This window comes from Misgurnus anguillicaudatus, chromosome 23 (genome assembly GCF_027580225.2).
Source record: "Misgurnus anguillicaudatus chromosome 23, ASM2758022v2, whole genome shotgun sequence".
In the NCBI taxonomy this organism is placed as follows: Eukaryota; Metazoa; Chordata; class Actinopteri; order Cypriniformes; family Cobitidae; genus Misgurnus; species Misgurnus anguillicaudatus.
This window is the reverse complement of record NC_073359.2, coordinates 35,924,847-35,943,318: the sequence shown is the minus strand read 5'-3', so window position 1 is coordinate 35,943,318 and position 18,472 is coordinate 35,924,847. Positions and strand designations below refer to the sequence as shown.

Genomic DNA, 18,472 nt, shown 5'->3' with positions numbered 1-18,472 from the left:
ATTGCCAAAGTAAAACTACCAGAAGACTCAAGGGACGCATGCAACGAGTCTCAGGAGATCGGTTAGGTAGAGATGAACTGAGCAAAGGGCAGTTTGAAAATGACCCTTGATAACTTTGGGCATGCCCCACCTATTGAAAGTGGGTCAGCCAATGTAGAGCTGTGCCGGTTGAGCGCGAAAGCGGCTTCGTCTTACGCGGCACCTAATTTGCATAGTAATATGTGTGTTTGAAGAATAGAGATCCTGATGGAGGGGAGTGTCAACACTTTATAATCAGCAAAAGTAGTCAGGAGAAGATAAAATCTTTGGGGAGTTTATTATCAGAGGAGCCTTGCCCCCCCCATAAGGAATGTTGGTATGAAACCCCTTATCCAAAAGCTGTTGCACATCTGGAGCCGGCTGCACCAACTGGACGTACAACCGGTGGAAAGACTAGTCTGGACATAAAGTGCGCTTTACATCCTTTTTAGAATTTATACCTGTTGCACTATCTAGGCATAGCGCACCTCTGACACCAAGTTAAAGACAAAAAGTATAAAGTTTTGACTTGTTTCTATGACAAAAATAATTTAAGTGATGAGACATTGAAGCGTCTAATGTACACTTGGCTGCCCCTGGTTTTCAGATTGTGCAACAGGAGTAAACAAAGGGCTTACAGCCAACTACTTTACGTCCAGCTGGCGCAACCGGCCCTAGATGGCTCATGGCCTGTGTTTGACATCGCTGCCAGACACTACAGTTTCTATTTGTGGGTTTGGGCTCCATGAGTAGAAAGATCAAGCTTCATAAAAACACACCATTTCATTTTTTTTGTCATGTGTGAAACATGCTCCAATGACACTAAAGATCTCGGTCACAGCTGAACGACTCTAAGGCCAAAACACTTAAAAATCACATAAGCATGTATGCACATGCACACTAAACACGCTTGATCAACTGACATCAAGTGATAAAGCCTTTTTTCCAGCTTATTATCCACTATATCAGGTTATATATGCATGTACATACTGTATGTGAATTTCATAAGCACTGTGTGCTGACATGAACCCTATCAGTGCATCTCCTGGCAGATGCGCAGTCGAGATTTATCCTCAGGAAACTATGTGACCCATTATGAACCTGACACCACAGACGAAAGTGCTGGAAGGAAAACAAAGAGGTCAATATAAAACAGAGAACTATTAATACTTAATTAATGTGTTGAATCAGCTGTTTGTATGCCCTTGTGTTTTGGTTTGGTATAAACTAGTCTAGTCTACTGTGTAAGAGTTCATGTTAGGCTGTAAACAGAAGAATGAACACAAGTTTCATTCAAGATCAAATAAATGTTTAAAATAGTCTTTATAATGTTTACTTTGACTTAGAGATACCCGTATATCTAAGAACCTTAACTAATTACACAAACAATATTTGTTAAAAACATAAGTTGATACACATTCAATTTTCTGAGTCACATACAATGCTTGTGAATGTTTATAAAAGTTATTAAATATCTCCAATTATCATGGCTTGCATATTAAGAGTCATCAAGATGGAAATACATGATGCCCATAACAAATACAGATCTATAAATGGCAAAGTGTTGCAACACCTTTACAGTGAATTTACATGGCCATATAGAGCTGATACAATTTGCTGTGTACACAGAAGCATCTCTATAAAAGAAAGAAGTTTCCCACTTCAACAAGACCTCACACAGACCCATCCACGGTAAGATCATTTACTATACCTGTATTTGCTATAGGTTAAATAGATTATACCATACCATACTACACTATACTGAACTAAACTCAACTTAACTGTATTATGCTATAATACACCATACCATACTACATTATACCATACTATACTAGATTATACAAAACCATAATACACCACACGAAACTACACTATACCATACTACACTATGCTAAGCTATACTATACTCAACTGTATTATTCTATAATATACTATGCTGTGCTATATTATACCATACACAACTATACTATATTATAACATACTATAAAATATTATACTATACTATACTATACTATACTGTACCATACAATACTATACTATACTATACTTTGCTATACTATACTATACTATACTATAATATACTATGCTGTGCTATACTATACCATGCACAACTATACTATACACAACTATACTATACTATACTATACTCTGCTATACTATGCTATGCTATACTATAATATAATATGCTGTTTGCTATACTATACTTTGCTATACTATACTATACTATACTATACTATACTATACTATACTATACTATACTATACTATATTATACTATACTACACTATACTATACTACACTATACTATACTATACTATACTATACTATACTATACTTTGCTATACTATACTATACTGGGCTATACTATACCATCATTCACTGTACTGAGCTATACTAGACACTATACTACATTGTACTTCGCTATAGTATACTAAAACAATTTTTCTGTATAAAAAGTAATGTGTAATTATAACAGATTTTTGACAACTATCTTCTATATGTTTAGTAAACAAGACCCTGAACATCATTTCTCTGAACTGAGGCTGTGAAAAAGGTAAAACAAAAGTTTCTGTTTGTATGATTTAAAGAATAAACATGCATGTAGAGTTCACCGGCACAACAGGGTCGGAAATAAGCAGAGCTGATCTTGAGTTCAGTACCACGGACATCGCAGCAGAAAATATGGGGTGTAATCTCAGCTAACAAAGCCATGGTATACTTTATAAAAAAAAAACGGTTTACAAGAAGTCTTGAAATGTCTGGTATTGTGTGACTTCTCCTAGTGACTCCTCTTTTATTTCCTTCAGCAAATAAAAAATAACTTTGTGAGAAATATGTTCCTCTGGCATTCCAAATAAACTGTTACATCTTTAAAAAAATCCTCTGCCTTGTATCACACGCTCTCTGTGATGCCTCTTTTTTAGCAAAATTGCAGCCAGTTCAAGTGCAAAGTAATTAAAGACATGTTTTTTTTTATTTAACACACCCGCAAACATATTAATAGCGATTAATAAATCACATTGCTTGAATCATTTAAGAAATCTCCCCCCAAAAATTTTGCGTCTGAAAAGGTAAACTCCTAAAAATGCATATGCAATAAGGTCAGTCCCAAAACAACTAGACTACACCTATACAGTGCTAATGATCCACTGCGTCTTTATTTAACGCCAAAATGACTGGCACAAAATTTGTGTTATTTAATCGTTTCAATGACTTTCATTTTGAAATGTGGAAAATAATCATGGTAAAGAATTAGAATTTGTGTTTCTGGCAAACAATGTAAGTTTTGCTCAAAATTCAAAGAAAAGAATCAAGAAGTACAAATACTGATTTTTTATTTCTATAATACTTCAGAAGAAGTCATCATGGGAGACGGTGAGATGGAGTGTTTTGGCCCGGCGGCCATTTACCTCCGCAAACCAGAGAGAGAGAGGATCGAGGCCCAGAACAGCCCGTTTGATGCCAAAACAGCCTTCTTTGTAACTGATCCAGATGAGATGTTCCTGAAGGGTACTCTTGTTAGTAGAGAGGGTGGAAAAGCTACCGTCAAAACTCATTGTGGGAAGGTACGTTTATTTAATCTTTTACTGTTATTAATATCTCGAGTCATGTCTAACTCATCCTAATGCTGTTGTTTATTTTCAGACTCTGACTGTCAAAGACGATCAAATCTTTCCCATGAATCCACCCAAGTTTGACAAAATTGAGGACATGGCCATGATGACCCACCTCAATGAAGCCACTGTGCTGTATAATCTCAAAGAGCGTTACGCAGCATGGATGATCTATACCTACTCTGGTTTGTTCTGCGCCACCGTCAATCCATACAAATGGCTGCCGGTGTACGATTCAATTGTTGTGGCCGGTTACAGGGGCAAGAAAAGAGTTGAAGCCCCACCCCACATCTTCTCCATTTCTGACAACGCCTACCAGTTCATGCTCACTGGTCAGACACTCTTTAAAAAGTTTTTAAACAAATAACTAAACGTGTTTTTGAAGTGAACACAAAACTAAACGTAACCATTTTTAACGTTCTAGTCTGTGTACGATTTCTCAATGCACATTAATTCTAAATATAACATGTTGTAACGTGTAAAATCTCATCTTAATAAAATAACATGCTCTGCTACTTAACAACTTTAAACACATTTTCTCAGATCGTGATAACCAGTCTATCCTAATTACGTGAGTTAAGATCTTTTCTAATATTTATTTAAAATACATGACAACAATTTCTATTCATTTCTAATATTGTATTTCTAATGTAAAGTGTCTTACATTTACGTTTTCACACTACAGCGGAGAATCCGGGGCAGGAAAGACGGTCAACACCAAACGTGTCATCCAGTACTTCGCGACAATCGCTGTGGCTGGACCGAAGAAAGCAGAACCTGTCCCAGGAAAAATGCAGGTTAGCAGACACACAATACTGTAGAAATAAACAAACTTTAGTGACACAACTCTTGTAAAGACTACTTGTATTCATCACAGGGTTCGCTGGAGGATCAAATCATCGCAGCCAACCCCCTGCTGGAGGCTTATGGTAATGCCAAGACTCTAAGGAACGACAACTCGTCTCGTTTTGTAAGTTAAAGTCTGTTGAAATGCATTATCATTTCTGTTATACCTTTCTATGCTGGCAGACATTCAAAGGTGTCGCAAATAATGTATTTCTCTTTAGGGTAAATTCATCAGGATTCACTTTGGTACAACTGGGAAACTGGCGTCAGCTGATATTGAAACTTGTGAGTAGCACCATTTTAAAACCATGTTTTATTGTTAAATAAGCATGAATATTAGTCATCTGAAGTCAATGTTCTCCTGTAAAGATCTGCTGGAAAAGTCAAGAGTAACATTCCAGTTGTCTGCTGAGAGGAGCTACCACATCTTCTACCAGCTCATGACTGGACACAAACCAGAACTGCTCGAGTGAACACACATTTCATGCACAAATTCATGCACACTCTTGCATAGATCAAATGTCTAAGAGCAGTGTTAATAAAGTGCACACGAATTCCTTACAGAGGCACTTCTGATCACCACCAATCCTTATGACTATCCAATGATCAGCATGGGTGAAATCACTGTCAAGAGTATTGACGATGTGGAAGAGTTCATTGCCACAGATGTACGTGGTAGACAACAACATTGTTATTATATATTTGCATGAGTAGAAATGATGCTAGTGCATAAGATAATGTATTTTAAAAACAACTTACTTGGCTCTCACAAACAAACAGACTGCTATCGACATTCTGGGCTTCACTGGTGAGGAGAAAGCAGCCATCTACAAGCTGACAGGTGCTGTGATGCATCATGGCAACATGAAGTTTAAGCAGAAGCAGAGAGAGGAGCAGGCTGAACCTGATGGCACTGAGGGTGAGAGATGAACTATCTGAAGAGAGATGATAGTCGTATCACCGTACAAACATTCATTTACTGACCATTATCCCCAAAACTTTGCTTGTTTATAGAGGCTGATAAAATCTCATACCTCATGGGCCTGAACTCTGCAGACCTGCTGAAAGCTGTGTGCTACCCCAGAGTGAAGGTTGGAAATGAGTATGTGACCAAAGGTCAAACTGTACCACAGGTGATGATGAGTAACACAATCAATGTCTATTAGACAAAATCTAAAATCATCTAAGATCAATTTCATGACCTCTGTACACTCTTTCACAGGTGAATAACACAGTTAGCGCTCTATGCAAGTCAGTTTATGAGAAAATGTTCTTGTGGATGGTCATCCGTATCAATGAGATGTTGGACACAAAGCAGGCCAGACAGTTCTACATTGGGGTGCTGGACATCGCTGGGTTTGAGATCTTTGATGTGAGCATCAGTTACTAATATGTTTCTAAGAATCAAAAATGTAAAAACCTAAAAATATAAATGTAAAGATACAAGAGTGAGAATTTGTGTTGAAATGTCAGTACAACAGCTTGGAGCAGCTTTGCATCAACTTCACCAATGAGAAACTGCAACAGTTTTTCAATCATCACATGTTTGTGCTGGAGCAAGAGGAGTACAAGAAAGAAGGCATTGAATGGGAGTTCATTGACTTTGGAATGGACTTAGCTGCCTGCATTGAGCTTATTGAGAAGGTAAAAATGAAGACTTGACAAAACAATGTTTATATAATGTACTTGTGCTTAAGCTTGAGTATTTCTCCACCAGCCAATGGGCATCTTCTCCATCCTTGAAGAGGAGTGCATGTTCCCCAAAGCCACAGACACAAGCTTCAAAAACAAGCTGCATGATCAGCATCTCGGCAAATGTGCAGCTTTTCAGAAGCCCAAACCTGCCAAAGGCAAGGCAGAGGCTCACTTCTCTCTAGTGCACTACGCCGGCACTGTTGACTATAACATTACTGGCTGGTTGGACAAGAACAAGGATCCACTAAATGACTCTGTTGTGCAACTCTATCAGAAGTCATCCGTCAAACTTCTGTGCCACCTGTATGCTGTTAGTGCGGGCGAAGGTAAAAATGACAGAACAAGTGTTGACAATACAATAGTTATAAAATTAATTATAAAATTAAATATTCATTAACTTGTATCGCCTTCACACAAAACAGCTGAAGCTGCTGGAAAGAAAGCAGGCAAGAAGAAGGGTGGCTCCTTTCAGACCGTGTCTGCACTGTTTAGGGTAGGTTTGGCTCAATAGCAGGTAAAATGTTGTATTTCAAGTTAGATTACTGTCCAAGTCAACAAACAACAATATTGATTCTACAGGAGAACTTGGGCAAACTGATGACAAACCTGAGGAGCACTCACCCTCACTTTGTGCGCTGTCTGATTCCCAACGAGTCCAAGACTCCAGGTAAAGACTCTTGAATCAAATGTGCAATGATTGTTTAAGTTCCTTTGGAAACTTATGGTCATCTCTGTTTTAGGTCTGATGGAGAACTTCCTGGTTATCCATCAGCTGAGGTGTAATGGTGTGCTGGAGGGAATCAGAATCTGCAGAAAGGGTTTTCCCAGCAGAATCCTCTACGGTGACTTCAAGCAAAGGTATTCTGTTTAAACCATCACAGTGTAACAATAATATTACTACAAATACAGTCAAGACCTATCATTAATGTTTCAAAACACTTGATTTCAGATACAAAGTATTGAATGCTAGTGTCATCCCTGAGGGACAGTTCATGGACAATAAAAAAGCTTCAGAGAAACTCTTGGGCTCTATTGACGTCGACCACAACCAGTATAAGTTTGGACACACCAAAGTATGTGACAGAAGTTTATTTGATATCTTGAATCTAGAAATCTAGTATGCTAGGTGGACAGAGGCAACAGGTTTGTTATAAGTTAAAATAAATCCTGTGGTGGGATTGCAGGTGTTCTTCAAAGCTGGTCTGCTGGGTGCTCTTGAGGAGATGAGAGATGAGAAACTAGCAGCGCTGGTAACCATGACTCAGGCCCTTTGTCGTGGATATGTTATGAGGAAGGTGTTTGTTAAGATGATGGAGAGGAGGTACAATGCACTTACAAAACTGTCTGGGAAACAAATACATTTAAATGAAATAGTTTCAAAGATAGCATGGCTACTGATGCTAACTGATGATATTTTACACAGAGAATCCATTTTTACCATCCAATACAACATCCGCTCATTCGTGAATGTGAAACACTGGCCATGGATGAAGCTTTACTTCAAGATCAAACCTCTTCTGAAGACTGCAGAGACAGAGAAAGAAATGGCATCCATGAAGGAGAACTATGAGAAAATGAAGGAGGATCTATCCAAGGCACTAGCGAAAAAGAAGGAGCTTGAGGAGAAAATGGTGTCACTCATGCAGGAGAAAAATGATCTTCAACTGCAAGTAGCATCTGTGAGTGTTGTAGTGCTTATATCCACATTTATAGATTTTAACAGGTTCAAGAAATAATCCTTGTCCCCATTGCAATATATAGGAAGCTGATAGTCTCAATGATGCTGAGGAGAGATGTGAAGGTCTTATCAAAAGCAAGATCCAGTTCGAGGCCAAACTCAAAGAGACAACCGAGAGACTGGAAGATGAGGAGGAGATCAATGCTGAACTGACTGCTAAGAAGAGGAAACTAGAAGATGAATGCTCTGAACTGAAGAAAGATATTGATGACCTGGAGCTCACCTTGGCCAAAGTGGAAAAGGAGAAACATGCAACAGAAAACAAGGTTCACATTTAATCACATCTTCTTAACACGGCTCATATATTTATACTTGAGAAGAAAAACACTAAACAATGCTTTGCATTTAGGTGAAAAATCTGACTGAGGAGATGACCTCTCAGGATGAGACTATTGCCAAGCTAACCAAGGAGAAGAAAGCCCTCCAAGAGGCACACCAGCAAACCCTTGATGACCTTCAGGCAGAGGAAGACAAAGTCAACTCTCTGACTAAAGCAAAAACAAAACTTGAGCAGCAAGTGGATGATGTAAGATGTTTGACATGATAATTAGACCGTAAATAAAAGAAAGAAATTGATCTGAATGTGGGAGATTTTAATGTACTGTTTTTTGTAAAACAGCTCGAGGGTTCACTGGAGCAAGAGAAGAAACTCCGTATGGACCTCGAGAGAGCCAAGAGAAAGCTTGAGGGTGATCTGAAACTGGCCCAGGAATCACTAATGGACCTGGAGAATGACAAACAACAATCAGATGAAAAGATCAAAAAGTGAGTAGAAGAAAAAATTTGCAAATGTAAACAAATATACATTTTACAAAACCTTAATTTTCATAAAACAGGAAGGACTTTGAGATAAGTCAACTGCTCAGCAAGATTGAAGATGAACAATCTTTAGAAGCACAGCTTCAGAAGAAGATCAAAGAACTTCAGGTAATGTCTTTCATATGTTAAACTAAAGTACATAACTGGGGAATTCACACTACCAGTATGACAAGCTAAGTGGATATTTTAAAATCAGGCCCGTATCGAGGAGCTGGAAGAGGAAATTGAGGCAGAGCGAGCTGCTCGTGCTAAGGTGGAGAAGCAGAGAGCTGATCTTTCCAGGGAACTTGAAGAGATCAGCGAGAGGCTTGAGGAAGCTGGTGGTGCCACTTCTGCCCAGATTGAGATGAACAAGAAGCGTGAAGCAGAATTCATGAAGTTGCGTCGTGATCTGGAAGAGTCCACCTTGCAGCATGAGGCTACAGCAGCTGCTCTCCGAAAGAAGCAGGCAGACAGTGTGGCCGAGCTGGGAGAACAGATCGACAACCTTCAGCGTGTCAAGCAAAAGCTGGAGAAGGAGAAGAGTGAGTACAAGATGGAGATTGATGACTTATCAAGCAACATGGAGGCAGTGGCCAAATCAAAGGGTAATCACAAGCAGAAGATCATTAAATAAAAATGTACAAAGAAACAAAACATGGGTAAAACAGCTTTTTACTTTCTTAGGGTAACTTAGAGAAGATGTGCCGTAGCCTCGAAGACCAATTGAGTGAAATCAAGTCCAAGAATGATGAAAATGTTCGCCAGCTCAATGACACGAGTGCCCAAAGAGCAAGACTTGCCACTGAAAATGGTTAGTGCACAACAAAATATTGTTCTAAATAAAACTGTTCCATAGAATTATTAACACAAAGCGGATTAACAGGTGAACTGGCTCGTCAGCTGGAGGAGAAAGAAGCTCTCGTTTCTCAGCTGACCAGAGGAAAACAGGCTTTCACTCAACAGATTGAAGAACTCAAGAGACATGTTGAGGAGGAACTTAAGGTAAATCACAACACATAGTGAAATGTATTTGCATTTAAAAAAACAAAGAGACCCAGACTTCTATTCTTCCAACGTATTTGATTTTAGGCCAAGAACGCTCTGGCCCATGCTGTTCAGTCTGCCCGCCATGACTGTGATTTGCTCAGAGAGCAGTTTGAGGAGGAACAAGAGGCAAAAGCTGAACTTCAGCGTGGAATGTCTAAGGCCAACAGTGAGGTGGCTCAGTGGAGAACCAAATATGAGACTGATGCTATCCAGCGCACTGAGGAGCTTGAGGAAGCCAAGAAAAATGCACAACATTTAAGTAAATTTTTGAGCAATTCACATCTGATAGACCAAGACATAATTTCATACAATGTTCCACAGGAAAAAGCTGGCCCAGCGTCTCCAGGATGCTGAAGAATCTGTTGAGGCTGTGAACTCCAAGTGTGCTTCTCTGGAAAAGACCAAGCAGAGATTGCTGGGTGAAGTCGAGGACCTCATGATTGATGTGGAGAGAGCAAACTCATTGGCTGCCAACTTGGACAAGAAACAAAGAAACTTTGATAAGGTAAGGAAAACATGACATTTAAAAATCTAAACTTCATGAAATTCATGAACTTTAATGATTACGTTTCTATTTTTGACAAGGTCCTGGCAGAGTGGAAACAGAAGTATGAGGAAGGTCAGGCTGAGCTAGAAGGTGCTCAGAAAGAAGCTCGTTCCCTCAGCACTGAGCTCTTCAAGATGAAGAACTCTTATGAAGAAACTCTTGATCACCTGGAGACTCTGAAGAGAGAGAACAAGAATTTGCAACGTAAATGGCACTTTTATTAACATACTCTTAATATAGAAGCATTGAAACTATAACTTTTATAACTATATTTTTTACCTTTAGAGGAGATTTCTGACCTTACTGAGCAGCTTGGAGAGACCGGAAAGAGCATTCATGAGTTAGAGAAAGCCAAGAAGACAGTGGAGGCTGAGAAATCAGAGATCCAGACTGCACTGGAAGAAGCTGAGGTAAAGCTACAGTAAAACAGCAAGAATCTAATACTCCACCTGTCTCACTCTTCTAGTATGTTAATTAAACCTCACTACTGTTTATCAGGGCACTCTGGAACATGAAGAAACCAAGATTGTTCGTGTCCAGCTGGAGCTGAGTCAGGTCAAAAGTGAAATTGACAGAAAGCTTGCTGAGAAAGATGAGGAGATTGAGCAGATCAAGAGGAACAGCCAAAGAGTGATTGATTCCATGCAAAGCACTTTGGACTCTGAGGTCAGGAGCAGAAATGATGCCCTGAGAGTCAAGAAGAAGATGGAGGGAGATCTCAATGAGATGGAAATCCAGCTGAGCCACGCAAACCGCCAGGCTGCTGAGGCCCAGAAACAGCTCAGGAATGTCCAAGGCCAGCTCAAGGTACAGTTCTTCCTGCAAAATGTCTTCAAATTTTTTTAGATGTCTGAATTAGAATGAAAGCATGAATATTGACACCCTATTCCTGCCACAGGATGCCCAACTGCACCTTGATGAAGCTGTCAGAGGACAGGAGGACATGAAGGAGCAGGTTGCCATGGTGGAGCGCAGGAATAACCTGATGCAAGCAGAGATTGAGGAGCTGAGAGCTGCACTGGAGCAAGCTGAGAGAGGCCGCAAAGTGGCAGAGCAAGAGCTTGTGGACGCCAGTGAACGTGTGGGACTGCTGCATTCTCAGGTACAATAATTGTACAGTAACACTAAATTTGAGAACAGCTGTTTGAAGATAACAGTGAGGTTTCTGACTGAAGCTGTTGATGTCTCACAGAATACAAGTCTTATTAACACCAAGAAGAAGCTTGAGGCTGATTTAGTCCAGGTTCAAGGTGAGGTGGATGATTCAGTCCAGGAAGCCAGAAATGCAGAGGAGAAAGCCAAGAAGGCCATTACTGATGTGAGAGTTTGCTACAGTCTACTTTTAAAGAGCATGTGCAACCATATCATTCCCAAATGCAGCTTTGATGTGTCTTTGTCCTAAAGCGTAGTTAATGATATTTGGCTTTCATTCCAGGCTGCCATGATGGCTGAGGAGCTAAAGAAGGAGCAGGACACCAGTTCTCACCTGGAGAGGATGAAGAAGAACATGGAGATTACGGTCAAAGACCTGCAGCACCGTCTGGATGAGGCTGAGAGTCTGGCCATGAAAGGAGGAAAGAAACAGCTCCAGAAACTGGAGGCCAGGGTAGGTTTTTAATGTTCAGCTGCTCAGAAGAATTGATTCTGATCATGGAAGATATTGTATGGTTTAAAACAAACAACTATTTACAGCCATGATGTAACTCTGAGATGTGGACATTACTAACAAAATATGATTAGCAACACCAACAAAAACAACCAAAGAGAGTTACACACAGTGACTACAGACATGTGAAGTGACAAAAAGAGTGAGAAGTTCTAGTAATGTTACACAATAAATCAGCACTCGTGTCGCTTGTGTAGTCAAATTAAGGAACAAAACTTACTGTATCATGCTTCTTTACTGAAGGTGCGTGAGCTGGAGTCTGAAGTCGAGTCTGAACAAAGACGTAGTGCTGAAGCTGTTAAAGGAGTGCACAAATATGAGAGGAGAGTGAAGGAACTCACCTACCAGGTACTTACCATCTGTACAGCAGTAACAACAATCTATAATGCTGGATAGTGATTAACCTCTTTTACCTCTACAGACTGAAGAAGATAAGAAGAATGTGATGAGACTGCAGGATTTGGTGGACAAGCTGCAGATGAAAGTCAAGTCATACAAGCGTCAAGCTGAGGAAGCTGTGAGTATTGGTTGTGTTTTAGAACATATGAGAGATCTTTAGTGATCATCTTAAAAGTTTATTAGTCAAGCGGTGATGACGTTTATAGGGTGGTGATGTCGCAGTGGATAAGACACATGCCTTTGGTTTGAGAGACCTGGGTTTGAATCCACTGTGACACACCATTGTGTTCCTAAGCAAGACACTTAACCCCTAGTTTCTCCAGAGGCGTGCGACCTCTGACATATATAGCAATTGTAAGTCGAGAGGATCCAAAGTGACTAACAGCATAAATCTCACTTTACAGGAGGAGCAGGCCAACACTCACCTCGCCAGGCACAGAAAGGTGCAGCATGAGCTGGAGGAGGCTCAGGAACGCGCTGACATTTCTGAGTCCCAGGTCAATAAGATGAGAATCAAGAGCCGTGAGATTGGAAAGGTAAGGGCCACCTGTTGGTGCTGTAACCAAACTGCCAGCTAACATAAACAGAATAAACACATACATGCACTGTAAATAAAATAATTTAGCAAAATGTATGTATTTTTCTATTTTTTTAGGGAAAAGAAACAGCAGAGTAAAGCCCGAAGCCTGAATCACAACAGAAAGTAATCATAAAATATGATCTACTTGTAACTAATAAAAATATGTTGTGTTTTTATGATTGCGTTATTGCAGTTTTTATTGAAAGAACTGAAATGAAACATGACAAACAACAATAGAAAACAAAACAAATTAGAACAAGAACAAACAGAATGTGTTGTGCAAAGGGAGATAGAATATAAAATGATTTCAAATTCAAAATGTATGAAGTTGTTAAATTACCATTCCTGTCCCCATTGCATTGAGAATACACCTTGTTAGAAAAGATAAAAAACAAAAGACAATTAATAGGGGAAAATAGGGAAAAAGACAGTAATAGGCATGTATAAAGCTTTTTGACAGTATAATGTCCCTATCACCATACTGGGGTGTTAGGACCCACACAGGGTGAGCACCCCCTGATGGTCTCACTAACACCTTTACCAGCAGCAACTTAGTTTTCCCAAGAGGTCTTCCATTAAAGTTCTTACCAGGCTTAATCCTACTTAGCTTCAGTGGGCAACCAGTCTTGGGCTACAGGGTGACTTGTAAGTAAAGCTAGGGCACAAGAGGGAAAGAGACTAAAAGAGATCCATAGAGAGATTGAGTTGTTTCAGCCTGGAAGGGAGCTGGGATACTGGGAGGGAACAGCATGATTGTTCCAGACTGATACTAGGAGGAGACAGCAAGATATAACATTACTACATTCTTATTTTGCCAGACCAAGTGGCAACACCTTGTATAATTCTTTCCCTTTGATAAGGCAAACAATGTTAGGAGAGATAAAGAAAGTGAGAGAGACTGGAGAAAAAAGTTAGGAGAGAGAGAGAGACTAATAAAGAATAGATGAATTCATGCAAATTAATACTGAACTGTAATGTCGGAGCCGTTGGTGTAGTGGATAGCGCTCTGAATGTGGTGTTTTCGCACTTTCGGCAACCCCAGTTTGATTCCTGGCTCGTGGTCCTTTGCCGATCCCATACACCTCTCTCCTCTCTGTACTTTCCTGTCCTCTCCTTATTCACTGTTAATAAAGGCAAAAGGGCCCAAAAACATAAAAAAAATACTGAACTGTAATGCTAACAATCATGAAAAATAGAACATTTAATAGCTTAATATAAGGATAGAGACAACAACAGCAGCGTAAATGTTTGTATTCCAAGAGTTATGCACATAAACATTCCTAGAAAGGAAAAGAAACAAGAAAGAGGGAAAAAGCTACAAAGTTTGATTAATCAGCATATGCTAACAGGTGTATAAGCTACAATTAAAATCATGCAAAAAATTTCCTTACAAATTTTTTGTGGTTTATGACCAAGACAAAGAGAAATCAGTTTTTCTATTTAGGAATGATGAGATATTTTACGTATACAAATAATAAAATAAATAAAAAAAATATAGATTTCTCAGTTCTGCTATTCAGAGTTGAAAACAAAATGGGACCAGGTTTGTTCAAAGAAATCAATGTTATGTGCGAGTGCCAATAAACATTTTAAATGTATTAGCAGTAATTTGAGCCACTGGTCTTTCCTATCAACCAAGATGTGTTTCTTTGCTACTGTGAATGAAATTAACAAAATGGTTTGAAATGATTAGAAATCTTTAATGTAGACATTTCTTGAGGTAAAGCAATTTACTTGGAGTTCTTATTCAGGGCTGCACCTGATCTATACACAGTGGGTGATCGGTTTACACACCTAAGGTGGTAGGTGTTTCCCAACATTTAGTAAAGTTTGCCTAATTTATTCTACACTTTATAATTGTATTCGGTCGGAGTGAGACCATTATACCAATTGCACTGAGACATTTCACATGATATCAAACATGACAATTTTGATTGTTTGTCCATGTAGAATTTGGCATTTCGTATACACTGTTTATGGGTGAGTTTCCAGGTGCCCTGAGATGAGAGGGGAAGGGAACAAATATGGAGATGTGAGTTTCTGTTAGGTTAAGCAATCTCAGATGGGGTGTGTCAACTCTTTTGAGGACCTTACTCCGCTCTCTGTTTCTTGCACAGTTGTGCTTCCTCGATGTGACACCTTGGCTCCAGTCTTAAAAAAAAACAATAGTATAAATACTATTATTTTGCATTAAATACTACATATACTGTTACGATGATGCAGGCAAGACAAGGTAGCAGATACAAAGAGAATATGTTTATTAAGGTAATCCATATACGGGGGTAATCCACAATCAACATCCATAAACAGATAGAAGGTCATACACAGGTGATCAATCCAAAACAGGTACAGGGGAAAAACAAACATCAGGATAACCTTGGCTGGAACCAGGAACTGAAACCAGACCGATACAGGGTAACTCTAATACTGAGCAATAGTAAACAAGGCGATGAGACACAGGTGTGGGTGATTAGAGTAAATGAGTCCATGCAAAGGTTTGTGGGAGATGTAGTGTATAATGTGATAGAATGTCCAAGAGGGAATGCCCTCTAGTGGAGCATGAGGGCACTGCACCTGACAGATGTTACATATACAAACATCCAGATCTTTAAGCAGTAACAATAAGATTTAAGCCGTAATGAAAAATAATCTTGCTTGTTTGTTACCAAACCATTTTTTTCATACAATGAAAATCAACGGGTTACTAAATGAAGTAACCCAATCACTTCCCCTACTCCCAAACTCTTCCCCCAGACAGCATTAACCAAAATATAAATACAATTTCCTTACCTTATTTTCTGGTTAATGAAGACTATCACAAAAGAATGATTGCCCGCATTATCCACCATTAAATGTGTGGATTATTTACAGCTATCAGTAAACGCCATCATTACTTCAAACTTCATGATTCTGATTGTCAACTTGGATAATCTCCAGACATGGACATCAAGTTCAGAGCATATATATTGATTAACAATTTCACTTGTTCTTCCCACTAGGGTCATTTCTCAACTTCGGTTGCCCCAACTTTCCAAAGCTATTCACCTCATGTAACAAATATTCTGATGAACACACACACTTCCTCTGAGCTGTCTTGCTTGTTTGAGAAGTGTAATTAAACATTATTTGTGATTTTCACAGCAAGCAAAGTTATATTGAAGGACTATGACTAGAAGTAATTCCCAGTCAACAATTTGATCTCTCAGTGAACCATGACCTCACAAGATCCTCATAATGTTGTCACAATGTGTGGGTCACAGTAATCTAAAAGTGTAACCACACACCACACTCACTGTGTGCTCATACTACCCATGAAGCAAATATTATACAAAGTTCCAGACGTCACTCAGAAAGCTAATATAGGTTTACAAAAACCTCAGCATTTACTTGCAAATGAAATCCGGCCAATAAAAAAGTGAGAGAGACAAGATTGTCTCTGCATTTAACACACCCACTGCACAGTGAATCCATCCACTGCAAATAATGAACAAACACAAAGGCTTTTTCTTAGAAATTATAGGTAATATATAGACAGACAAATCTTTGGTTTGCCAAGATCACATACCAACATGGCTCATTAAGAGACATGAACTTGAACAAATACGGCCATGGGCAATTCATCTCTACATCTTCAGATTCTGCGGTCATGCCTATCTCCATCACGGACATTATAGTATGAGTCTGTGTGGTGACTTTACTCCTGCAAATTCTGTACTTAAAGGGGGGGTTTAATGGTTTTTCAAGCATTCTGACTTATTAACACAGTTATAGAGTTGTTTCCTCATGCTAAACGTAGGCAAAGTGTCAAAAATGCAGTTGGGCGTGTTTCAGAGTATTTCTGTGCCGAATGCACTTCGCCAGGGTTCGTACAAGTTTCGGCTAATTTTTTTCGATTACGGTTCTAACTGACGTTTCAGGTGTTTTTGATACGTATCACTTCTTTATATGGGCTTCCGCCGGAAAACTTCCCCCGGAAAACCCCGCCCAGCCGTCAGTCAGCGGGAGACGCTAGAGCTTGCTAACAGCTTTATCACGCCACTCAGCCTTGTTTAATTTCAAAAGTCAACAATGGCACAACAAGAAGTTTGTTTTTGGATGTAAGGAGAAGACATCCAGCCTTATGGAAACAATGGATATAGTTTATTATCCGGATTAGCAGCGGAGTTTTGCGTGTGTGTTTGATGCGGTGGATTTTCAGAACCGGGTCATGACGAGTTACACGTGGTAAGTAAGACTTCTGTCTTATGTTGGAAATAGGCGCGTGTATATTATATAAATGACACGAACATGTAGTGAATCATAAGTTAAAACAGTGTTGTATAGTGTTGTATGACTCGTACTCGCTCCTCTCGTGTTATAACTCCTCCTTCTTCATTTTTTTCGTACGTTATCGGAAAGATTCGGTAAAGCTAATCTTTCTTTTATAAATCTGATTAAACTAAAGACTCTTCAGAGATATAAAGGATGTCATACTACTCCATAGGTACTCCAGATTAATTTCAGAAATGCAGAAACAGCGTGTGTTACGTGAGCTTTAATCATCAGACAATCTTCGCAAAGATGCGTGACGGAACAATAGATGGCAGTTATGAACAATTTGAGTTTGTGATTCAAGTTAGTAAGATGTCATGTCTTTTCATTTCTTTATGTGTAAAAGATGCTCCAGTGATACTAGAGGTCTCTATCATCGTTGCACAACTCTACATCAAAACACTTGCATAAAAACACACACATTAAACTGGCTTGCTCAACAGACATAATATGATGAAGCCTTTCTTATAGCTTTTAATTCACTATGTCAGGTTTGGTAAAAGTAACAACTGTGGAGTGATATGTTGTCTACTGACTTGAACTGTATCAGAAAATTTTCTGGCAGATCCGCAGTCGAGATTTATCATCAGGAAACAATGTGACCGATTGTGAACCTGACACCACAGACATCCAGAAGAAAGAGCTGGAAGGAAAACAAAGAGCATTATTTAAAACAGAGAACTATTAATACAGTATTTGTTGTGTTGAACAGTGCATACATGTCTGAATGCATCAGCTGTTTGTATGCCCTTGTGTTTGCTTTGACTCACAGATACCTGTATATCTATATCTAAAATGCATCAAAACTAAATGCAAATCCAAAATGAGTAATTAGGTAGAACTTATCAGAGAACTTTAATTTATAACACAAACAATATTTGTTTAAAAAAATGTTTAACACATGCACAGTTGATGTACATTCAAATAGTTGTCTACAATTCATAGATATAGAATAAACTGATCAATTAAGGATTATACAATGCTTGTGAATGTTTATAAAAGTTATGAAATATCTCAAATTATCGTGACTTATCATGGCATCAGTCATGAAGATGGAAATAAATGATGTCAATAACAAATACAGATCTATAAATGGCGAAGTGTTGCAACCCCTTTACAGCAATTAACATGACCAAATAGAGTCTGTGTACACAGAAGCATCTCTATAAAAGAAAGAAGTTTTCCCCACTTCAACAAGACCTCACACAGAC

General features: G+C 39.0%; 1 protein-coding gene across 1 annotated transcript; it reads left to right on the top strand.

Moving 5' to 3' along the window:
• Window positions 1–1,631: 1,631 nt before the first annotated feature.
• On the top strand, window positions 1,632–13,126 carry LOC129453029 (myosin heavy chain, fast skeletal muscle-like). Its single transcript, XM_073862082.1, has 40 exons — window positions 1,632–1,710; window positions 2,524–2,571; window positions 3,372–3,583; window positions 3,663–3,963; window positions 4,175–4,202; window positions 4,317–4,428; window positions 4,509–4,601; window positions 4,699–4,762; window positions 4,847–4,947; window positions 5,044–5,145; window positions 5,258–5,396; window positions 5,492–5,610; window positions 5,700–5,849; window positions 5,951–6,121; window positions 6,195–6,498; window positions 6,595–6,665; window positions 6,752–6,839; window positions 6,913–7,030; window positions 7,122–7,245; window positions 7,357–7,493; window positions 7,596–7,851; window positions 7,934–8,176; window positions 8,260–8,436; window positions 8,530–8,675; window positions 8,747–8,837; window positions 8,926–9,320; window positions 9,401–9,522; window positions 9,595–9,713; window positions 9,801–10,004; window positions 10,087–10,263; window positions 10,344–10,509; window positions 10,591–10,715; window positions 10,804–11,112; window positions 11,204–11,407; window positions 11,498–11,623; window positions 11,741–11,911; window positions 12,215–12,319; window positions 12,393–12,488; window positions 12,775–12,906; window positions 13,026–13,126. Exons 3-40 carry the CDS (start codon window positions 3,383–3,385, stop codon window positions 13,044–13,046), a joined length of 5,808 nt encoding a protein of 1,935 aa, XP_073718183.1. The 5' UTR covers window positions 1,632–1,710; window positions 2,524–2,571; window positions 3,372–3,382; the 3' UTR covers window positions 13,047–13,126.
• The last annotated feature ends 5,346 nt before the right edge of the window (window positions 13,127–18,472 follow it).

Coding starts and splice junctions, on each gene's coding strand:
- LOC129453029 (XM_073862082.1), top strand. CDS start 3,383: ATGGGAGACGGTGAGATGGAGTGTTTTGGCCCGGCGGCCATTTACCTC. Junction 10,005..10,086: donor TTGAGGAAGCCAAGAAAAAT/GCACAACATTTA, acceptor CACAGGAAAAAG/CTGGCCCAGCGTCTCCAGGA. Junction 11,624..11,740: donor CCAAGAAGGCCATTACTGAT/GTGAGAGTTTGC, acceptor CTTTCATTCCAG/GCTGCCATGATGGCTGAGGA.